Genomic DNA, 22,911 nt, shown 5'->3' with positions numbered 1-22,911 from the left:
GGGGACCACACCCAGGAGCACCCTTTCAGACTGAAGGGTCCCTGAGGGAAGGCACTGGTCTTGTGCCTCTCTGAGTTGTCCCCTCTCTCCTCTCTGGCCCCTGGCCATAAGGCCTATCCCAGGAGTCATGCACACCCCCTCTCGCCCATGCCTTTCCTTCAGGACCTGGGTGAAGAGCCACCCTCTTCCTACCTCACCCTCACTGGACTTCAGTGTGCCTACATCTGACTAAATCCCCACACCTTTTCAGTGTCTGGGCCTCCAGAATGGATTTCAGAAACTTCCCTTCTCAGGTCCAAACAACCAGGTCCCTGTAAATTACTTATGCTCAGGGTTTCCCGAGCACAAATTTCTATTTAAAGTCATATAAATTTTCACCAGCTAATAAGCCTGGAGCTACAGGGCAGAATCACGAAGCAGAAAGAAACAAGCTGGCACCAGGGAAACATTTCCAGAACATTCCAGAGCCGGCTGACTTTAATTTAGAAACAGCTTTTGGCTATCGACATTCAGGTTTAAGGCACATTCCAAATTATAAGAAGCCCTGTCAATGGCAGGGAGCTGCCTTTATTCTTGTGGTTTTGCATGGAAGAAGGAACAGATGACTTTCTGGCTTTTTTTCTTTTCTTTTCTAAAAAGGAGTGAGTTTGGCAATAACAAAGCTCATAACACATTCTCACCAGATGCAAAGATTACCCTTAAAAGGTGCTCCCTTTTACTCCTCAGTGAGGACATGGTGTCCCCCCACCCGACCTCTCTCACTCAAAATATGTATGCAGGAAAGAGTCTTGTATGCATCTGTCTGGCAATGACTATAAAAAAAAAATGCCTCCAAATAAACATATAAAAACTACATGACTAAAACAAAGCCAAGAGTCTCAGCCACAGGCAAAGGAGAATGATTGCGTGAGTCAGGAAACAAAACGTCTACTTGAGAAGAGAGAAGCAAGAGGCTGTGAGGGGTGAGGAGGAAAGAGATCCTGCGGGAGCTGGAGATCAAGCACGTTATACGGAACAGGAGGAGCACGAGGAGGACAGGGCCAGGGCTCTGCGGACAGTCTGCAGTGGAACACCTGAGGGGCTATTTTGAGGATTTGTTAGAAACAGATGGACATTCCTTTGGCCTTTTCCCGGCACTGCCCTTGCCAGCAGGTGGACAGAAGTGAACCACCAGTCACCGCTCAGTCGTTGCCACCACAGATCTTCAGCAAAATCTTCCGGTAATCCCCTGAAGTGTCTCCCTGGTCACAGAAACAAGGAAGACATCAGTTAAGGGTGGCAGAGCTAGTTCTGGCCTCCTGGGTCTGGATTTCCTTCTGCCTCAAGTGCTCTGACAGAGAGGTAGGCCCATCCCAAGGAAATCCCCCAGCATGCTGGGTGAGGGGCTCACAAACTCAGCGTCACAGCTGGCACAGACCTTGGATAGTGCAATTCAGCCTCCCCAACCCTCTGTAAAAAATAGAAGGCTGCACTCACCCCAAGGACTAAAGTTAGAATTTGAAAAATAAAACCAAAAACATATTTAAACAGCCAAAAAAACCCCTCCCCAGGGCTAACTAACAGTGGTCTTTTCACAGTGCACTGTTGTCGCACTAAATTGGGACTATACCGTAATGTAGTATTATGTCCCGCGCTGGGAATGTAATCTATTGTGAGACGACCTTCCAGCGGAGGGTGCTGTTATTATTTAGGTATCCAAGCTCACACTGATCTCTCCTCCATCTGAGCCCATCGCACTTTAGAAGCACGGCCCACGCTTAGAAAATTTCTAATCATTTCCTTCCTTGAAGGCAAGTCCATGAGTTCTTCAAGATGCCCACACAGAAGACACTTCGTGAATAATTACTAACTCTCTGCTATCAACAGCATCATTTTATAGCCAGGGAAATGGAGATTGGCTTCTCTCAATGATATGTCCAACATCAAACACTAGTGAGTCTGAAATCAGGACCTGGTCATGGTGCCTACAGTTTCCAGGTTCATGTGAGTTCAGAATGTAACTTTCAGACCACCCAGACTGGAATAAATTTTGTCAGACTGGCTCTGGCAGACAGTGATAAAAGAATGGCTAGTGTTTATGAGACACTTATTGTCACACAATATGCTTTACCTGGACTGCCTTGTTCAAGACTCACAATACTCCTTGGGGGAGCTATTAGCAACCTCGTCTTATGGAGGATGAAACTGGGGTTCAGGAAGGTTTAAAGAAGCTGTTTGAGAGCAGTCAGTGAGCAAGCAGAAAAGCCAGAACTGGGCTCTGAGCAGGTGACCCCAGAGCCGTCGCCTCTGACTGCCTCTCTATACTGCCTCCATCACAAAGCTGAGTGAAGGAAGCAGTTATCAGTGAGCCAGAGCTGCATTCTAGGGAGTGCTGGGACCCGAGTCTCACTGACAGATCCCAGAATCACAGGGTGGCTGGGACTCTGAAGGCCAGGCCCCAAGGTAGGAGAAGTCCTGCATATTCTCTGATGCAGATGTTTAGAATCTCCTTCCCCACCCATTTCCTGAGCAATGAATGTGCTGCATGCTAGGGATGTAGGGTGGGGGTGACAGCAGGGTCAAGACCCCTCCTGCCCTCCGGAGCTTACAATCTGTTCGGGAGCAACCAGATGAACCAGTGAAAACTGGAGAGCAAGGACAAGGCCCATAAACAAGACGCCCATATGGGGCAGAGACCAAGCCCATGGGAGTTCTGAGGAGGGAGATGTCAAGGAGACAGTGGAGGTGGCCAGGGAGGTCCACAGGCAAGTGGGACACCAAGAGGCAGCCCAGTCAGCCCCGAGAAGGTCCGTACCGAGATGTCGTGGTACAATGACTTGCCATACAGCCGCTTATATTCCATTCTGATGTCCAGAAGGTCAATCTCGCTGCGAGACACCATGATGCGAATCAGGGTCCGGTCCTTTGTTCCTGCTCCCTGAAGAGAGTCCGCCCAAGGGCATGAGCAATGGGCCTCCTCACCATCCCACTGTCCCACCTTCCCCAGGCACTCTGGCCCCCTCTCCACCCATGGGCTCTCTGTCCCCTTGGCTGAGGGGTGGCTCAGCCCATGCCTTCTATGCTGAGCCTTTGGTCCCTGAGACACCCCCACCCAGACCCTGCACATGAGATTTACATACCCTCATGGCCCTGTTGAGCCTTTCAGCAAAGAAGGCTGGGGTATTCTTGAGACATTTCACTAGAAGAGAAAAACAGAATAACTCGATCTGCAGAAAACTCAGTCCAAGTGGGCATAGAGTACACGAGTATCCTCTTAGGAAGCCAGATGTCAAGCACATCACTGTATCCATCTTCTTCTCCCCCATTCTCCAGGTTCAATTATCCATGGTCTTGCTCTATCTCTTTGGAATAGAAATATCCAGAGCCTGGACCAACCCAACCTCTTTCTTGGCAACCCACACGGTAAAAGGAGCTGTGTGGGGAGAAACGTGGACAGTGATGAGGCCCGTGTGCTGCTCAGATGGGAGAGGTGAGCTGGAGACGCTGAGACCCTCATGGAGAAAGGACGGCCAGGAGGAACAAAAGTCTCCCTAGACTTTTTAGGCCACGACACAAACAGTGAGGGACACACAGAGAAATGAGGAGGATTTTCCCAAGTGGGTATAAACCCTCCTGGGGGGCAGGACCTGGCCCATCAGGCCCTGCCTCATAGGGCAGGGCTCAGGCACAGCAAGAAGCCCACCATCATCCTGGGAACTATGCCAGCTCTCCTCAGCAAGGGCCTGTTTCGCTGTTGCAAGGAAAAATCTTTCCATGTGTTTCCATCACAAACATCTGACAACTGCCTGCAGCAATGTATTTTTAGAGGAAACTTGGGAGGATATGAGTCATCTTCCTCCAGGAGAGCAGCTGGTTGCTGGCCCACTAATAACCACACTGCAGCTCCCTTCCCCAGAGCTGCGCCTGAAATATAAACAAGACGCCTCCAGGACGGTTAGGGTACAACTGCACAGGAATCCAGGCAGCACTTTGATTTGCCACCATTTGGGCATGCTAGATTTAGCTATCTTGGATCCTGTGTTTCTTTCACTGCACCACCCTCAACGAGAGGTTGGGTGAGCACCCTGAAAATTACAATACACACCAGTCTCCGGTGGGCAGGCAGGTAGGCAAGGCAAGCCCAAGACACCTACCCACGGCCAGCATGCCCTGCTCCAGGTCCCCAGACATCTCCCGGCAGATGCTCTTCTCAATATCTCGGCCTGTCATTCGCTGATACTCGTTGAAAACTAGTGGGAAGACAGAAGGGACCAGTTATAGACTGAATTCTGTCCCCCCAAAATTCATATGGTGAAATCCTAACTCCTAGTATCTCAGAATGTAACTGTACTTGGAGATAAAGTCTTTAAAGAATTAAGTTAAAATGGGACCCTTAGTGTGGCCCAATCTGACTGGTGTCCTTTTAAGAAGAGATCTGGACACACAGGGAAACGCCAGGGATGTGCACACAGAGGAAAGACCATGTGGGGACATGGCAAGAAGGTGGCCATCTGTAAGCCAAGGAGAGAGGCTTCAGAAGAAACCAAACCTGCTGACACCTTGACCTTGGACTTCCAGCCTCAAGAACTGTGAGAAAATAAATTTCTGTCATTTAAGTCACCTCGTCTGTGGTACTTTATTATGACAGGTAGAGGAAATTAATACAGGACACACAGTGAGGAGACTTCTGCCCCTTCCTCTCTTCCACTTTGCTCCCAGCACCCTGGATAGCCCTATTGACCATACCTTCCCAGCTCTCAATCAGCCAGATGCTTCACCCCCAAGTCGAGTGCACTCCCCTCGAGCTTGTTCATGCGGTCCCGTCCCCTCACCAGGACTGCCCTCACCAGGCTGCTTACCCCATCACACCATAATCCCCTGTTCAGGACCCCTACACACCGATAGCCTGCCCTCTCTTCTCAAATCCCCTACACTTCCAGTCCATGCCATTCCTTCTCCGTTGTCCATGTACCAGCCTTGTCTTTCCCAATCTGACTGAGCTATTGCCCACCCAGCACCCCCAGCTCACCCTAGGACAAGCTGAGCACCACAGGAAGTGGACTGCAGGTTCCTAGAGAGGCAGGCGGCACAATGAGACCTGGGTCCTAATGTTAGCTCTGACCCTGGATATAAATCCTTCTCCAGCCTCGGTCTCAGTTTCTGTCAGTGTTCTCCAAACTTCTGTCATCTGTATATCAGTGTCACGACTTCTGCTATATCTTTATCTGTCTTCATTACTTACTATTTGCTTCAGATCAGCTCCTCTTTTCTCCTAAGTCATAATGTTTGTGAAACCATGGATTTGATGTGCTACTTATATAAGTCTATACTCATTAAAATAAATAATGATTAAAATGAAAATACATTCACTCACGTTCCATCACAGTGTAGTGTAAATGTTAAAAAGTGTGCTGTGGAGCCAGACAGGTGGAGTTGAAACCTGAGCTCGGCCACATTACCAGCTAGATGACCTAATTTCCCGCCCCTGCCCTGGGCCTGCTTTCTCATCCACAGAATGGGAGAACAGCAGCACCTGTCTGCGTGTATGTATTACAAGACCTCGTGCACACACAGAGCAGGTGCCTAGGCTTTCACCTGAGCCACCCACCCACCCACATTTCTAAGCGTGGTCAGCATTCTCCGTCCTCGCCTGCCTCACACATTAGCTGTTCTGACACTGTTGGCCTCCAGGACTTCCCTTTCTCTGAGTGTTCCTTCTTAAGTCTCCTGCAACGGCCAGGGCCCTGTCCTCTGACTGCTGGTCTCCTCCTGAGAGGACCTCATGCAGTCCCAGAGCCTCAAACACACCTTCAACCCACTCACAGCTTCCAAACCACCATCTGTAGCCTGACCTCTCCTGATCTCCAGACTCATAAACCCAGTTGCCTACCTCATATCTCCAGCCTGAGGCTCCCAATTTCCTTCCCTCCTAAAGCCTGCTCCATCCACAGCTTCCCAATCTCAGTTGAGGGCCACCTCATTCTTCCACCGGCTCAGCGGGAAGGAATCCTTGTGTCCTCCTCAACCCTTCTTTCTCTCATACTCCATGTCCAATTCATCAGCGAACAGGGCCAGAATCCTACCCTTCTCACCACGTGCCCTTCCCACCTGGTGCTAGCCACCATCATTTCTCCACTGGATTACTGCAGCCGCCTCCTAACTGGTTTGCTGTGCTGCCATTGACCCCTTCACTCTTCTCAACACAACAGCCAGTGAACTTGCAAAATCTAAGTCAAATCACATTGTTCCTCCACTCAGAGCCCTCAACGGCTTTCTGTTTTACTCAGGATAAACAGTGAGTCCCAACAACTGTCAGCAGGGCCTCCTCCCATCCCTGACCTCACCTCCTACTACTCTCATTCACTCCATCTGCTCCAGCTACACCGACTGCCTTAACCGGTGCTCAGTCACGCTGGGAGCCCCCTGCTCAGGGCCTTTGCACCTGCAACTACTTCATGTTTTTAAAAGAAATGTCATTACCTCGGTGGACTTCCCCAAGCACCCGCCAATCCTCCATCATTCCCTATCCCTGTTTCCAACTTTATTATTTTCTCTAAAGGATTTACCATCTGGTAGGAATTTTATTTTTGTTTACTGCCCATGTCTCCAAACAAGAAGGTGATCCCCATGAGAGCAGGGATGATGTAGTGCTGTTTCCTACAGTCTCCACACCTACTGCAAGACCTGGCACACGGCAGGAGCTCAATTTGTTGAATGAATGAGTTAATAAACGTTAGTCTTATTGTTATGCTCATTTTTTATGCCACATTTTGGATTAGATGCTCTTGCGCTCTCTCAATCCTAACATTCCACATTCTAGCATGTAAAGATACCAGCCAAGAAGGCTCCCAGTTTCCCTTGCCTCTTCCTTTGCTTTCCTCCAGAACTCGATGCTTGCAGAAACTCGGGAAACCTACTGATATCATCTTTTAAATCACCACCAGGGGCTCTTTTAAGGAAGCGAAAGCCCCATGCAGAGCATAACTGCCAAGTGTTCCTGCAAGCTCTGTTTCCCACAATAATTCATCTGCCCTCATATACCTGGCCCCAGGGAGGCCCAGACTGCCTTACCTGCCACTAGGTGGGCCCGGCTCCGGGAGCACAGAACTGCATTGAACTTGGACTCATCTGTTCCCAAGCGGTTCTCCCCAGCTGCATACAGCTCCTGGACAGACAGAGGGGAAGATGGGCATGCGATACAGGCCTCGACCCAGACACAAGGCCCATGTCACCTGGGAGACCTGGGCAGAGTCTCCGGGCCCTGGAGGCCAAGAGGGAAAGGAAATGGGAGCAGCGCCTCGGCTGTGCTCCATTCACTGTGCCAAACTAGACACCATCCGCACTCCCTCACTGGGCAACACAGAGGGTTCTGAGGCTGGGGGGACTCAGGACCAGGAGAACCAAGACCCATTGGGGCCCAGACAAGGAACAGCTTTAACCCAAACAAGGGAGCAGCAGCACAGAGGAAAATGTGAATGAGACGCCTGGGCTTGAGTCCTAGCTCTGCTACCAACTTGCCAGGGGACTCTAGACAGGCCCCTCTAAGCCTCAGTTTCTCATCTCTAAAAGGCAAAAGCTGGATTAGATTTGGGGGTCACAAACCTGAAAGCCCAAGGGGGCCAGCTGGGTAACTTAAATGAGGGAAACAGGCCAGCTATAAGGCCAGGGAGTGGTAGGGACCAAGGCTAGCCACACAGAAGGGCAACTGATTTCTCAGCATCAGCTGAGAACAATGATAGAGGAATGCAGGCTCACAGCTGTCAGATCCATTTCTCATGAGAAGCCAGAAATCCAGATTTCTATGTGAAATTCCCCAATCTTTAAAAAGCAGCTTTCCTATCTAAAAGGAACACGTGAGACAATAACTATCACAATAATTGAAAGATCAGAGTGACAGATGTGGGATTTCATGGGTTAGGCACTTTCCCTGTGTTTCATTGCATATACCATTACATTAGCAAATGGGCAGAATCTGCACTTGCCTATTAAGCTTTTGAAAGTTTCAGCCCAAATGGCTCTAAAGTGCTCTCCAGGCCTCAGATAGCAGCTCTTGATGGAAAGGCACTGATAGGTGAGAGCAGAAGATGGCCATTGGGGGCACAGATCAAGGAGAGGCCGAGCAGGTCCAAACCAAGAAGGCAGAGCAGTAGGCAGGAGACGTTGAAACTGAGGCAACTTCTGCCTCAGCTAGGAAACGGCCTCTATAAGAAATGGGAAAAGCAACACTGGAGCACGAGCCAGAGCCTGGGAGCTTGGGGACTGTCCAGCCCTGAGTTCACAAATGAGAATGGATGTCTCAGGCCAGGGAGATGTTAACTGAGGCAGACCCTGCAGGAGGGGTCTGGGACCAGGGGTCTGTGTGCTGCCTGGGCAGAGAGAACAGAGCCAGGAGTTGGGTCCTTGTCCAGGCTCTGCCTCCAGACTTCCCTGGGCACAATGCTCAACCTTTCTAGCCTCAGTTTCCTCATCTGGAAAGGAAATGGACCAGACCAGAAGAGTAGCTCTCTTCCAGCCCTGACACAGGGCACTCCACAGAGGTCCTCTTCGCCCTGATAGAAAGCAAAGATAAGGAGACCACTGGCGGTGCCTGGTGAATGCCCTGCCACGGGTGGCAGGAGTAATGAAGGGGGAGAGAGAAGTATGGCCAGCTCCCTCCCACCAGGAAGCCATGGCTCTCTCCAGCCAGAACCACTATGGTCTGAATTCATTAGTGGCAAACCCAAACTCCTCTAGAGAGGCACTCAGATGCCTGGACAAAGAGAGGAAATGGCAGGACACTTTTCATCTTTTGTCTGCAATTCACACAAGGCTGGGGACAAGGGCAGAATTCTAAGGCTACACAACTAATGGGACAGGTGGTTTCTAGGCTCAAACCTTCAAAAGTTTAACAGGCAAGTATGAATTCTGCCCATTTGCAAACATAATGGTATATATAAGCAAACCCAAGGAAAGTACCAAGTCACGTGAAATCTCACATCTATAACTATGATTCACCAAGGACTGTAATATTTATTATCTCCCACATAAGGGAACCTCTTATTGGTGGGGAACTATAACCTAGAGTGGTTGGGTAACCTGTTCAAGGCCACATGGTTGATAAGTGGCAGGGACTGTATGAAACGCACAGCATCTGGATACTCCTTATCTGTTGCTCTTTCCATCCCAGAACTCCTCCCTTGTGAAGCAAGAAAGTAGAGGACATCCCCACCCCCCGGCTTAGGAAGCCAGGTGGCGTACCTAGCCTGGCCATCACACTCACCTGGACATCTCTCTGGACAAGCGACATGTCCACATTTGTGCTTTCATCCCGGTTTCCCTGAAAGGAAGCAGCTGTATGGTCAAGCCCACTCCGTGGAGTTGCACACCCCTACCTCCCCATCCCTTTTCCTCACTGCTCCAAGATCCACGCCTCTCTGAGCCCCAAGCTCTATTGTGGGAAAGGTACCTGAGAGAGAGAGATAAGCAGCCGCTGAAAGTGCCCTGATGTGTCACTTCGAATGGCTTCCTCCAGGGTCTTTTTGAATTCTGAAAGGGAGACACAGGGAAGGTCCAGCTTGCAGCCACATGAATGAAGCTGCCCACTATACATAGTCAACAGTGGGCAGTGGCAAAAGAAGGGCATGGGAGTCCTGGGCATGAAGAGACAGGCAGCCCACACAGCATCCTGGGACATATAGTTAGAGATCCAGGAGGGGCTATGACCTCCAGGCTGACCTAGCCTCTGGCCAGTCTTGGCCCAAACCACACTCAAGATATTTTCCCCAGCTCTCCCTTACCTTAGTCACCTGGCCTGTGTGTAAACAGCAGGCAAGGTTGGGTCCTGGATCAAAGTCCAGTGCTTGATGAGTGGCAGATGAAGAGATAAGAAGGCCAGGAGAATAGAGACCCTGGGAGAGGGTGTGGCCGAGGCCCAGAAAGCACAGGAATCAGCAGAGGGCAGAAGGCCCTGGGGGCCAGTCTGACCTGTTTTGTAGGCTCTGCTCAATTCCCGGATGTGTTCGTTGCTACGGGAGGCGAGGATCTCAATCAGGCAGGCCTCATCGGTGCCAGCCCCCTGTAGTGGCCGAGAACACAACAAGCCACAAGCTTATAATAGCTCCCTCACTGGTGCCCAGGAAAGAGAGCAGGCGCCATGCTGCTGCCCCATCCCCCAGGGCACAAGCCCCAGCAACAGAAGCCCCAAACACAGGGACACCCCCAGAGGGCTGCTGCCACCTGGGTCTGCAGCAGCCAAGCTCTCTCCACAGGCCCAGGCAAGTTCCAGATAATGACAGCAACATGGTGATGAGCAGAGATTACAGGATCATCCCCATTCCACCCACCAGGAAACTGAGAACCAGAAAGGTATAGTGACTTGTCCAAGGCCACACAGTAAATGGTGGGTTGAGATGTGGACCCATATCTGTTTTATTCCAAGTTCAGCCTATGAATGAGATGAGAAAAACTGAGAAACTGGGTTTAACACAAGAGAGCAGACATGTGAACAAACTAGAGTCCTAGAGTGAACTGTGGAGCATCTGGAGACATCCAGGAAAAGGTAGAAACAATGAGGATGCAGAGACGACCATGTCAGGGACAGTGAGAAGGTGGAGGACAAGGTCAGCAGCCAGGCTTCTATGTTGGTTTGAATCTCGGCTCTGCCGCTTACTAGTTGTATGACCTTAGGCACGTTACTTAAGCTCTCTGTGCCTCAGGTTCCTTGTCAATAAATGGCAGTGATCCTAGCACCTACCTCACAGGGAAGTCATGCAGATTAAATGCGTTACATACGTAAAGCACTTAGAACAGTGCCTGTCACACAGGAAGCACAACAGAGGGTTAGCTATTTTTTTGATTACTGCTACCATTAGATTACTTAGGGTTTACAAAGAGCTTCCATTAGCCACCTTGCTCAGTGTTCACACGTTCCCATTTTACAGATGCTCAAGGATACATAGGTAGTTCGTGACAGCTGCCCCTGTGATTCACCAAGGGCTATAATATTTATTATCTCTCATATATAAGTGAACCTCTTATTGGTGGGAAACTGGAGCCTAGAGTGGTGGGGTGACTTGCTCAAGGCCACACAGTTGATAAGCAACAGGGACTGTATGTTGTTTCCAGCACTCCACAAACACCACCACCTCATGAAGCTGGCTGGGGGTTGGGGCTGGGCAGAGGGCTGGGGGCCACTGCTGGGGTCCCAGGCCATTGCCCTCCCCAAACGCCTCCTGACCTCCTCCCTAGAAGAAAGCATGTAGGTGTGTTTTAGTGGAGTCACAGTGTGCCCACCTATCAGGCCTCAAAGAAAAGGTGGATTCTTTTGGAGCATCTGTTCGATTCACAAGAATTTCCCCTTCTGTGGGAGCTGCCCTCTCCCCATCCGGTGGATACCTGCTGTGGGTCTTGGGAGGCATGAGACTCTCCAGAATGGTCATAATCTGCCCTTGGTCATAACCAGCTGGACTGGGGGAGATAGTGAACCCAAACTAAGCCAATCAGAATCTGCCCCCTGTTTGGAATTTGGAATGAGGGGACAGTGGTCTCTTCTGTGGCTGGATCCCTGAAAGGTAAATGGAGAGGGGTCAACAGGGATCCTCTGCCAAGCAGACATAAAAAAAGCAGCAAAGAAGTAGATGAAGAATGAATTGGACACTCAAGAAGAAGCAGAGACAAGAGGCAAACCCTGCCTGGGTCCCATCCCTCTCCACACCAGGCTGCTAGTCTTTATCCCCATAACTGATTCTCCATCTTTGTTCTGCCTACACTACTCAAGAGTGTTTCTGTTATTTGCCAATAACAGAGCCCTAATGAATGAGGATGACATCACCCATGCCTCATACCCCTCTTCTTTTCACTGCACCACTAGCTTCCTCTACAACCCCAGCCTCCACTATGTTTTTAAGATGGAGAGAAACTTAGATGCTCCCTGATGCTGAATGACACCTCATCTGCCTCTTGGGGAAGTCACCGCAAGTTCCCCTTTCTGTAGCACTTAGACTCCAACCCAAAAGGGTCCAGAAGCCACAGTGACAACAGTAGCTAATGAGCAGGCTAAGACACATCACGCCATCCAGGCCTTCTCCTGGGCTGTGTCTACACATGTGAACACAAACACACACACATTACACACCTTGATGGCTTCCTTTATCTCATAAATGTCAAAGAGGATCGGGGTCTTCATCAGAGCCAAGATTGTCTTCTCAAAGTTTCCTGACAGTTCAGATTTCAGATCTTTGATCAAATCCTGATTGGATATGCAAACAAACAAAAAACCCTACTTTGAGAATCCACAGAAGGTGATTAATAGGGACAATATCCCAGATCCGAGGACCCGCAGCATCAACAGAAAAGCCAAACCCAAGGCCCCAGCCCAGACCTGCAGAATCGGAGCCTGCATTTGAACCAGATTCCAGGGGATCTAGGGCACATTAAAGTTGGAGATACTCTGGGCTAGAACACTTGCCTATTCAATATCTACTGTTTTCACCTTTCTAAGATTCAAAAGTTCAAAATACAACCACCTTGCCTTTTCCTTCAAAGCTCTTCTATCAGCTAAACTTCCTCAGGTGGTGGTGAAGAGGGCAGGGAGAGCAGCCTGGGTTCCAGGAGGAGACACACCAGGTGGGAGTGGAGAGGAAATGACTTGCCCCTGGTCTCAGTGAGTCATGGCAGACGCAGGGCTAGAACTCGGATCTCTGGGCACCTCTCATCAAACCTCAAGTATCCTATGGACTGTGAGATTTCTCCCTCAGAGCATCCTTCACCTCTAGAAGACACCATCAGCTGAGAGGCCACTGGCCAGGTGGACAGCAGGAAATACCCTAATACACCTTATGGTCCATTCCAGGAGATGGAAGCCCCCCTCGGCCAAGGAAAAGCTAGAGTGAGTAGGGCTGGCTGGAGACTATGCCTTGATTTGCGAGGGACCACTCCCCTACCCACAAAACACATATACACACAGACTCACCTTTCCATAAGCTGTCTTGAAGGACAGGAGGATCTGCTGTCGCTGCTTATTGGAACGACTCCCCAGGCAGTCAATGATGGCCTGCTCATCAGTCCCTGGAGGAAGAAGAGGTGGGAGCGGGCAGGGCCGGGGGTCGTGGGCGTGCTCTGCAGCTGGAGACTTCCCTGGTGTGGGTCCTCCAATTCTCCTGGGCCTCTCAACTATACCCCCATATCCACCTTCTCTTCCACCACCCCTGGTGCCAGGCTGCCTCCACGCAGCAGCCCCAGCCCACAGAGCCATGTGTAACTACCTGGGGAATCAAAGGGCAGTTAGCATTTGAGCCACCCAGGGTCTCTCACCAAAGCCTTTCATAGCCTTCCGCAGGACCTCAGCATCTCGCAAGGGGTCAAAGGCAGGAGCATCTGTGATGGTGCCTCGGTTTCCAAACTGCTCAGACAAACAGACTTAGGTGAGATGCTGCATCCCCCAGATGTGAGATTGCCCTACCCCAGACTCTGGGAATGGCCCTTTCTCTAAAAGTTGGGGTACCAGAAGGAGCCCGCAAGCAACAGTGCAGAGGACTCTACATGGAGTTGGACTAACGTAACCATTATCTGTCCTCGTGTCCTGGTACTGAAGCTTCTGCTTGGCTCTCTTGGCTAGGAGCCCACCTCTAGCTGAGTCCTGACGCTGAAAAACCTGCCCAATGCCCAGGTCCTCCAGGGCTTGACCTGGGTTCCTGATGAAGGGGAGGCCTTGGAAACAAGGGGCACTGGCCTCTTTCAGTGCCTCACCACCACAGCACACGAGAGCACATATCAGGGTCCTTGTAACAGGGCCTGGCTAGTCCATGGAGCACCTTTGTGTGAATTAGAAAAAAGTGCTCCCTCTAGGGGAATGAAGGTACCCGACCTTCACAATGGTACATGTAGCCCGACTACCTCTTAGACTAGCACTGGTTCCCTGGCACTGTTTTCTAAATTCTGTGACCTGTGTTCCTGCCGGACTTCCTCCTGACACCAACAGCTGCACTCCCCAGCATACCTGAATTTTCCTGCCTAAACTGTGTCCTGGTGGATTATCTTCTGTGGCTAGTACAAACTGGTTATAACACAGTTAAGGAGATAAGCTCAGAGGAAAGACAAGGCAGAAGGCAGGGAGGGAGACAGCAAGCAGGGCAGGGGTGGGAGAATGTGTGGGGGTAGAGGCAGGAAGGAGAGGGGATCCTCTGTCTAAAAATAGTAGTCAAACACATACCACTAGCCTTGGGCTTGGCTGTTTGGCCACATAACCATGACAATGAATTCTAGGCTCTGCAAACATGAATTGCTCTTCAAAATGAGCCAAGAGCAGCACTGAAAGAACTGCCAACAATCTTCCCTACCCAAAGGAGGTTTTAAGAATCCTCTAAAACAAGCCTGGAAAGGCACATCCAAGGGACTAAAGACTAAGAGCCGTTGGGCATAAAGCCTGGAGACCAGTGGCCCAAACAGTTCTTACAAAACACAGAGCCCAGGCAGCAAATAACACAAGAGGAATGAAGGGTACCCTGGGACGTTCAGACCCAACTTGCACACAGAACATCTAATCAAACTGGGAGAAACCAGGCAGCTCCCTGAGGTCTTCAGAAATACAAACCAGGGGTGAGGAGTCTTTGAGAAAGTGACAGTCTGTTAAAACAAGAGGTTATAGCCGAAGGACTTAGCTCTCCCTTGTACCCTCCCTGGCCTTGCTGATAGAGGACGCTGAGCCACACGTCTCAGGCCTTTGGGGCCCAGGCTAGACTGAGGGTAGGGCAGGGCTGGCACTCACCTGGGCTGGGGACACAGCAGGGGTGACAGTCCCGGACCCTGAGTATCCTGGATAACTTGGCATGGGCTGCTGCTGCTGCCCAGGAGGTGGCATTGGTGGCTGTCCAGGGTAGGTCATCGGTGGCTGCCCAGGGTAGGCCCCTGGGGGCTGCTGCCCAGGGGGCGGCATGGGATGGCCTGGCACAGGAGCCCCTGGATATGGCGGATATGAAGGCATCCCGGAGGGTGGGTTTCCTCCAGGGGGCGGGTACATTCCATATGGAGGCTGCTGGGTGGAAGGGGGTTGCCCAAAACCCCCAGGGGGCACCGGAGGGTAACCACCCCCAGGGGCCCCAGGGTACAGGTTGGGCATGTTGGCTCCTCCGAATGTCCCAGACATGTTGGCTGCCTGAAAGTCCACAAAGCAGAGCCTAAGATTAATGGCCCCTGCTGAGAGAGCCACACTCTGCCATCTGCCCTTCCCTGCCTTGAGCCCTGCAGTGGGCTCTCAGGAGCCACAACCAGAGCTGGAGCAGAGTCTGAGCACCAGTGGCTTCTCAGCAAGGCCCACCTTGACACTGTTCCACATCCCTTCCACCTGTACTGCTGATCTCCTGACTTGCTCTAACACCACACCATTTAATTATGGCTACTACCTGTCTCCTCCCAGTGGATAAGTACTCAAGGCTGAGACTTTCATTTGTTTTATCCACATATCCCCAGTGCCTAAAACAGATCTGAACAAATCAGACTATGCACTGATTGCACTGTTTACATAAAGCATACACTTGTTTTCAGATTACAAAATACACTATTTTAAAAGCAAATCAACAAATAAAAGTAGTATGCCTGTCCATGCTACCAGGCACCCGCTCCCAGTCCCAACCAGAATAGCCATCCATACAGACATGCACAGGCATGTGAACATGCATGTACACAGCACATGCACACACATACACATTCTCACCTCCTGATCCTATGCTGAGCTCATACAGAAGGTGCTCAATATATATTTCATGAAGGCATCACCCCTACCCAATCCCCCAGGGCTGAAAGGGACCTGAGAGACCACGCAGCCAAGGCATTCCCCTTGCCCTCATTTTACAGGTGGGAAACGTCAAGATGCAGAGAGGGATAGCAAGCAGGTGAGAGTCCCTGATGAAAACTCTTCTGTCCTAAGATGCAGCTCAATACACTCAGCACCCACAGGTCACACACACACAGACACCTCTGATGCCATGGAAGCTAGCAGCCTCTAGCCATGCAAGTGTGGCCCCAGCGGCAGCCCCAGCAGGAGGGCTGGACTCACCAGTCCTGAGAGGTAGTCCTGGTTGAACTGCCCTGTGTAGTTGGCCACATTATCCAGCCCAATGGGAGGCATGTTGGGTGGGGGGTAGCCAGCACCTCCCCAGGCACCACCACCTGAAAGCAACACCAAGCCCTTTAGCTCCTTGTTGGCCCTCCAACAAGGAAAGGCAGAGCATCAAGCTCCCAGGGGTTCAGAAGGGGAGACTACCCAGGGAGGGCCTTGGGGATGGTGCTACAGACCATACAGAAAACAGTCAAGAAAGTCTAACCCAATCCCACTGCCAGCGGAAGAGAAGAGGGAACCTTCTCCTCCTTCCGGGGAGGAAGGTGAGGTTCAGCAAACACCCCCACGACCCTCTGTGGGGTATTAAGGAGTAGGAGGCCAGGGACAGGCTCTGCTTTTAGGAGCCTAGGGGCTCACCACAGAGAGGGAGTGCAGACACAAGAACAGGACAGTGTCATTTTAGGACACTGTACTGAGCCCATGACAGTGGGGAGCTCAAGGAGCACCAAGAAACCAGAGGCAAAAGCATGGCAGGGGGCAGGTCCTGCCAAATTGGCTGTTTGCTTTTAGGAGTCTGTAAGAGGCAGGGAGAAGTAGAATGAGAGGATGGAGGGAGATGGGGCTGAGTCACATGTCCTTGTGAGGGGACAGCAGTGAAAAGCCCCAGTTCTGAAACCAGCAAGACAGGGGTATGCGCCCCGGGGCGATGCCCTCAAACCCTCTGGTTCAGTTTCCTCAGCTGACAAGTGGGGATAATAGCTAGCATTTGCCTCAAATTGTTGTGATGAGGACTGAGAGAGCTAATGCCTGTGCAGGGCATAGCTGGGTGCCCAGTGAGTGTTCCTATGTTACAGTTGTCACTGTGACAAGCAGTATGGCAGTGAGCATCATCATGTGAGCTGCTTGCCTATGAGATGCATTCCTGTCCATGGCAGTGAAAAGGCCCAGGGGACCTCGAGTTTGGCTTTTCAGCTCCAGGACTCCGGGACAGTCAGGACAGAGCCTCCTAGGAACCACCTGCCTGCTCCCTGTCTTGCTGCTCAGAGGTAGAATAGCTGTGCTGACAGAGGTGGCAGTGGTAGGACACAGATGGTACGATTCCTACTAGAGAGGGGACTGAGGCTAGTGCTGGCAAATCTGGGCCCGGGCTTGTTCAGAGGGAAATGTCCCAGCTCAACCCCTGATACACCCTGTCACAGTGGCGGAGCTGCACCTCCCCGCTCCACCTGTTCTTCACCTGTTGAATGGAAGGGCGGATCCAAATGGCCTGCAGGGCCATCAGTGCTCAGACTCAAGGACCTCAGTTCTAGGGAAAAGAATGTGCCCAGTGGTCTCATGGGGTGAGGGGCAGCACAGCTCAAGCAACCTCAGGATGACCTGGAATGGTATCTCTTCTCCCCCTTGTCCCAGGAGCCCTCATTATTTCCTTTCCTACTGTGGGGATCAAATCTCATTTCAGGAACCCAGGAGGGGAAAGGGCCAGAGAAGATGCCTTCTAAGTGTGAAGAGAAGCATTGTGGCTGGGGCCGGGATCCAATCGCCTGACCGGCTGGTGCAGCCTCATTACTATTGGCCCACAGCTTCTTGCAGCCTCAGCAGGAACATCTGACTCTTAGCAACTGCCCCCACTTCCTCCCCTCGGCAGGGAGAACCCTGCCGCTGCAAAACCATGCACCTTGAGCACAGGGTAGCAGAAGTGACAAAGGGCAATTGTCACCTAACAATGCTTCGGAGGACACCGTGCCAGAGGCTTTACCTGGCTATCTCATTAGTATCCGGGACAGCCCAGGGAGGGAGAGATCCTTGAAGCCATTTGCAAAGGAGAAAACTGAGTCTCAGAGAAGGGAAGCCATTTGCCCACTGCTATCAGCTAGTAAGGCAAGAGACCAGGTCCTGGCCTGGTTCTAGACTTCCAGAAGCAGCTTGAAACTCAGGCCTCTCCTGGCCTCAGCATCCATGCTCTTCTCCAGTCCCTCCCCAACCTGGCTGTGCTGTGGGAGCATGACAGGAGTGAGGAAATGACTGGAAAGCACTACTCCTCCTCTACTCTCTACTGCTGGACACTAAGCAGAGAAGGCATTCCCACTCCGGCCCACCCCAAACCCTCTTACCTGGTGCAGCTGGGGGATAGCCACCTGTGGGCGGGGGAAAGCCAGGGTAGCTCATGGTTAGATCTGAAAAGGAAGAGGAAAGCGCGCTCAGGCTTCGCCAGGAGCTCCCACCAGCCTTACTGGCGGCTTCTTTGTAGAACAGCAACACCCACAAACCGGTGCCCCTCTTGTATCAGGTGTGACCTGTGGCAACCCAATTTATCCTCTACCTGCTGGGGCCTTCAGCTAGAAATGGCAACCAAGGTGGGCTCATCTTCAGGGTCAGGCTCACGCCCACACCCCACTATAGGATTCACCACCCACCAGCTGGTGGGTTTCCTTGAAAACCCCTTTCACCCAAGCTTCATTCCCACCGCTGCTGACAAAGGATGCTGTGTTTGTGTGGAGCTGTTCTCCAACTTCAGAAGATAGCCTCATGCTCAGGGGTCCAGGTCTGTTTGGTTTTATCTTCCAGTGTCCATATCACCCTCCATCGAACAGGGGAAGCCAGAGTCCATCTCCCTGTGCCCAACCTATAGACTCCAAGCTATCCAGAGCAGCCTCCAAACTGGATCTGCCCCAAGCTACACTTTTCATTCTCCAACCTCTGGTTCACCGGGCAAGGGAACCTGGTACAGTATGGAGAATCATTACTCCTAGAAGCAAGAAGAGACCTCAGGAGGGTTCATCTGATCTAGGATCCGGAATCATGGCAAGTGAGGCAGTACCATCCCATTTCTACAGATGAACCAGCTGGAGCTCAGAAAGGGTAAGTGACCTGCAGATCACAAGTAAGGGAAGAAGAAAGGCCTGGAACCCCCGGCTCTTGCCTGCTGGTGCTGAGTGGGATACCTGCTCTAACACACTCCCTCTGTATACAAATCCCTCTGCCGTGCCCCATGCCAATTAAACTGCCCAGGACAGCCACAGATCTGCCATGACACCAGTCACTCAGAGACTGTCATGCCACCTGCCTACTCTTGCTAATCAGTGGCTGCTGCAGTTTGCAGAGCCATCCAGTGATAGGTGAGGATATGTGAGGAAACCTGTAGGCCCCCTTAACAATCATACCTGCTGGCCCCAGGTGAGCTGCTCCTCCTTGCATGCTGGGCACCAACCCAGATTAGACCCATTGCTTCCCACACTGCACTGCACTAAAACCACCTGGAGGGCTTGTTAAACACAATAGTGGGCTCCACCTGCAGAGTCTGAGTCAGCAGATACAAAATTTGCATTTCTAACAAGTTCCCAGGTGATGCTGCTGGTCTAGGGACTCCACTTTGGGAACCACTGCTCTAAAGGCTGCTCTCCACCTACAAGATTCTAGTGGCCCTTCACAGCCACATTCGAGAACTGGGCATGTTGTTTTCAAGAAAGCTGAAGGATTTCCTTAAAGTGGCGCTGGTCCCCACAGGGTAGGCCTAGTTCTCAGCCCTATGGGTGTGGTAATTCGTTTTGGTCAGTGGGTCCAGAGGTGACTATAGGCAAAGCAATATGAGGCCAGATGATGGGCAAGTAACCTTGGAGAAAGCTAGAATTGGCTACCTGCGGTGTGTGCCAAAGCCCCTTCCCCTTGCCCATTGCAGTGAGGTGGTTGAGCTCCCCAGTGGTGCTGCCCTTGTCTGACTCATCTCCCTGTGGCTGGGTGAGCCGTCAGCAAAAAGCCCTCCCAGGTCCTGCCCTCAGCCTGACTCTCCTACCAGAACCCTCAGACCTCGCTGATGAAGAAAGAGCCTGGAGATTTAAAGGATGGATGGGCCAGGAACCTTCCGATGGGAGAAAGAGGCACTCCCCTGCAAAGGAACAGGGTGTGCGACAGTTGTTTTCCTACATCTCTGTCTCTGGAGACCACCACTGCACAGAAGCTTTGGTCACCAAAGCCCCTCCACCCACCCACTTCTCGTCTCCTCCCAGAGCAATGAGGCCAAAAGGCCTATCCACAGCCAGGTGGGGAAAAAAACAAAAACCAAACAAAAGCTGGGTACCATCCTGTTCGATACACCAAAATAAATTTCAGCCAGACCAAAGATTTAAACATAAGAAGTGGTCCCAAACCGCAAAAACATAAAATTAAAGTTCTGCATAAGAAATAAATAAGGAAAACAACTTAAAAAGAAATGACAAATTTAGGAAAAATGTTTTATGATAAGAAAAAGATCAAAAACTACTAGAGAAACTTAAATGATGGGAACAGGTAATTACAGAAAAGGAAGTGAAGCTGTTTACCCTCACTAATACACTGAGAATTGCCAGTCAAAAATACAGACATCAAAATTAAAAATGACACTCTTTGACCCAGAAACTCTACTTCTGGAAATGTTTCCCAGACACACACCTGTGTGAAATGACATACACACATGAATTTTACTGCAGCATTAGCTGTTACAACCACCAACACCCCCTACATATCCACCTGTAAGAGGCTGGTTAAATAAATAACAACAGATCCATACAATGGGTACTCTGAAGCTGTTTTCAGAATTAGCCAGCTCTACATACAGGGACAGGAAATGATCCCCATTATTAATCAAGGTGCAATACTAAGCTGACTTAAAAAAATAAAACAAACACAAACTTAGTGGGGGGTGTGTGTGTGTATATATATATATATATATACACAGAACCACAGAATCACCCTGGAATAAACAAGAAACTGGGTAAACTGGTTGCCTAGGGAGGAGAAACCTGGGGACAGAAATGAAGCTTACTGTTTATATTTGCATTTTTTGCCACATACATGTATTGCCTGTTAAAAAACAACTTTAAAAAAGGCCCAATTCAGGTGGGGATTTCTGGGCTCACTTGAGGCCATGGCTGTCCTTCTAAGGTTTGAACAACTCACACAGGCTCATTCAGTCCAAGGCAGCGGGCTCTGGGTCTGGGGTTAGCATTGTTACATAAACATACCATGGACTCAGAAATGGAGGCACTGCTAGTATTCCCCGCCCCAGACAGGACCACAGGCCAGCCTCTGCGGCTCACAGGGCAATGGCACTGATTCCCAGGAGCGCTTCACAGAGTTCTCAGCAAGAGTCAAAATCAGTCTCCTGGTGACTCTGGTTTAGCTCTGCCCTGAGTGCCCCACAGGCCGGGACTAATCCCATGTCCAAAGAGTAGCCCTTCATCCCTGGGTCTTCCCCTCTCCCCAGGAGACCACCTCCAGTCTTCCCCTCTCCTGAAAAAAGTCTCATTTTTTTCCACCAGTTCCTGCCTGAAATAGTTTTCAGCCTGCAGCCCACTCCCTTTCTCTTTCTCTGAAAGCTATCTTCAGAACCAAAGGCCCCAGGTGTGGTCTGAAGAGTGCAGGACCAGGCGAAGGGCAGAACCATCAGCCCACTTCTCCCCATGGGTGTGGCTCCCAGCCCCTCTGGCTTGGTAACTCTTGGGTGTTCAGGACAATGAAGACCTGATGCGGATCCTTGTTAAATTTCTCCCTTAAGTTCTGCCCGTTACTCCAGCCTACTGAGATCTCCTGAGATTCTGACTGACATCAAACATCTTTGTGCGCCCTCTCAGCTTTGTTTTATATCTACCAATTTGGTAAGCGTGACATGCGTTCTTCCAAGTAACTGATACAGAAAGGGCCAACGACGGACACACCCCAGCTCGACAACAGCGGGTACAGGCACTCAACCAGCTATCTGGCCACCTAACTCCACCACGACCCAGCGCACATTTCCCCATCTTGTTCACAACAGTATAAAGAGGGCCTCCTCCAAATTAGGATTCTAACACATCTCCCATGCCCAGAGCCCTGCAGTTCATTTGCCTAATAATCCCCAGGAGAAAAGCAAATGCAGCCAAATAACCTGGGGCAACCTTGGGATGCACCATGTTGGCTCCAAGTGCCTACCCAACCCACCCACATCCTAGGGGACTTCAGACATTGCATACAACTCTTTAACTTGCAACAGCTACATTCTTCCCCCCTTTTCAGAAAATTCAGGAATCTGCTGGGCAATTAGACTTTTGGTGATGTAGTCTCTACAGAAGTCAAAATATAATGATGTACACTTGAAATTTATGTATTATAAACCAACGTTACTTCAATTAAAAAAAAAAATCTCATCATCCAGTCTTTGGGGAACTTTGGCCTCCACTTTTTCTCCAAAGAGGCCACCATCAGGGCCTGTTGTCTTTGGCAAGCCATTCCCAGCTAGGACAGGAGCTCCAGCAGGCTCCCAGGTGCCCCTCACCTTCCCCTCACGGCCTGTCCAACCCTCACTCTCCAGGACAGAAGGGGACACAGCGAGTTTCAATCCAGCAGATCTGCTTTCTCTCTGGCCTCCATGGTATCACACACGCACCGACCAATGCCTTTCTCCTACTTCTGTCCTTTAGCAAAGAAAAAGGGTGCCTGCATGGGAATGCGTCACACTGCTAATGCGATTCTGACAGGCTGGGAGATATCCCTGTTCTATGCTGGCTCTGGTCACGGCACTGCCACGGGGACTCAATGGTGAGAGCCTCCCGCACACAGCAGGCAGCTGGCCTCCTCAGGGATTACTCCAATTCTTAGAAACTAGCCTCCAGGGAACTTCCAGCCTCTGGTCCTACCCCTCTCAGGGCACACGGCAGCAGAAATACCACCCTTCCTCACTAGGACCGTCTACCAGCAGCTGTGTACCCAGTTTCATCCAGCTGTGGCCCTCTCTGGCTAAACTGGTGATTCTCAAACTTCAACCTGCAAAACAATCACCTGCTGGGCTCGTTAAAGCGAGACTGCTGGGTCCCTCCCCTACAGCCCCTGAATCAGTAGATTTGAGATAGGCCCCCAAACCTGCATTTCCAACACACTTCCAGGTGATG

At 50.9% G+C, this 22,911-nt stretch overlaps 1 protein-coding gene across 13 annotated transcripts in view; it reads right to left on the bottom strand.

Moving 5' to 3' along the window:
* Positions 1–444: 444 nt before the first annotated feature.
* ANXA11 (annexin A11) overlaps positions 445–22,911 on the bottom strand; it is a 41,861-nt gene continuing 19,394 nt past the window's right edge. For all 13 annotated transcript variants that reach the window (XM_008507743.2, XM_070613492.1, XM_070613483.1 and 10 more), the window contains 14 exons: positions 18,124–18,186; positions 16,010–16,122; positions 14,723–15,109; positions 13,270–13,357; positions 12,929–13,023; positions 12,092–12,205; positions 9,943–10,033; positions 9,425–9,504; positions 9,239–9,295; positions 7,051–7,144; positions 4,134–4,229; positions 3,120–3,178; positions 2,795–2,917; positions 445–1,241 (listed from right to left, as the gene is read on the bottom strand). In XM_008507743.2, coding sequence (XP_008505965.1) covers positions 1,182–1,241; positions 2,795–2,917; positions 3,120–3,178; positions 4,134–4,229; positions 7,051–7,144; positions 9,239–9,295; positions 9,425–9,504; positions 9,943–10,033; positions 12,092–12,205; positions 12,929–13,023; positions 13,270–13,357; positions 14,723–15,109; positions 16,010–16,122; positions 18,124–18,178 — 1,512 coding nt within the window. In that variant the 5' untranslated portion in view covers positions 18,179–18,186 and the 3' untranslated portion in view covers positions 445–1,181. The remainder of the gene's footprint in view (positions 1,242–2,794; positions 2,918–3,119; positions 3,179–4,133; positions 4,230–7,050; positions 7,145–9,238; positions 9,296–9,424; positions 9,505–9,942; positions 10,034–12,091; positions 12,206–12,928; positions 13,024–13,269; positions 13,358–14,722; positions 15,110–16,009; positions 16,123–18,123; positions 18,187–22,911) is intronic.

The sequence above is a fragment of the Equus przewalskii genome, chromosome 1 (genome assembly GCF_037783145.1).
Source record: "Equus przewalskii isolate Varuska chromosome 1, EquPr2, whole genome shotgun sequence".
Taxonomy (NCBI): Eukaryota; Metazoa; Chordata; class Mammalia; order Perissodactyla; family Equidae; genus Equus; species Equus przewalskii.
The sequence above is the reverse complement of the archived record's forward strand: the minus strand, read 5'-3'. Positions and strand labels throughout refer to the sequence as shown.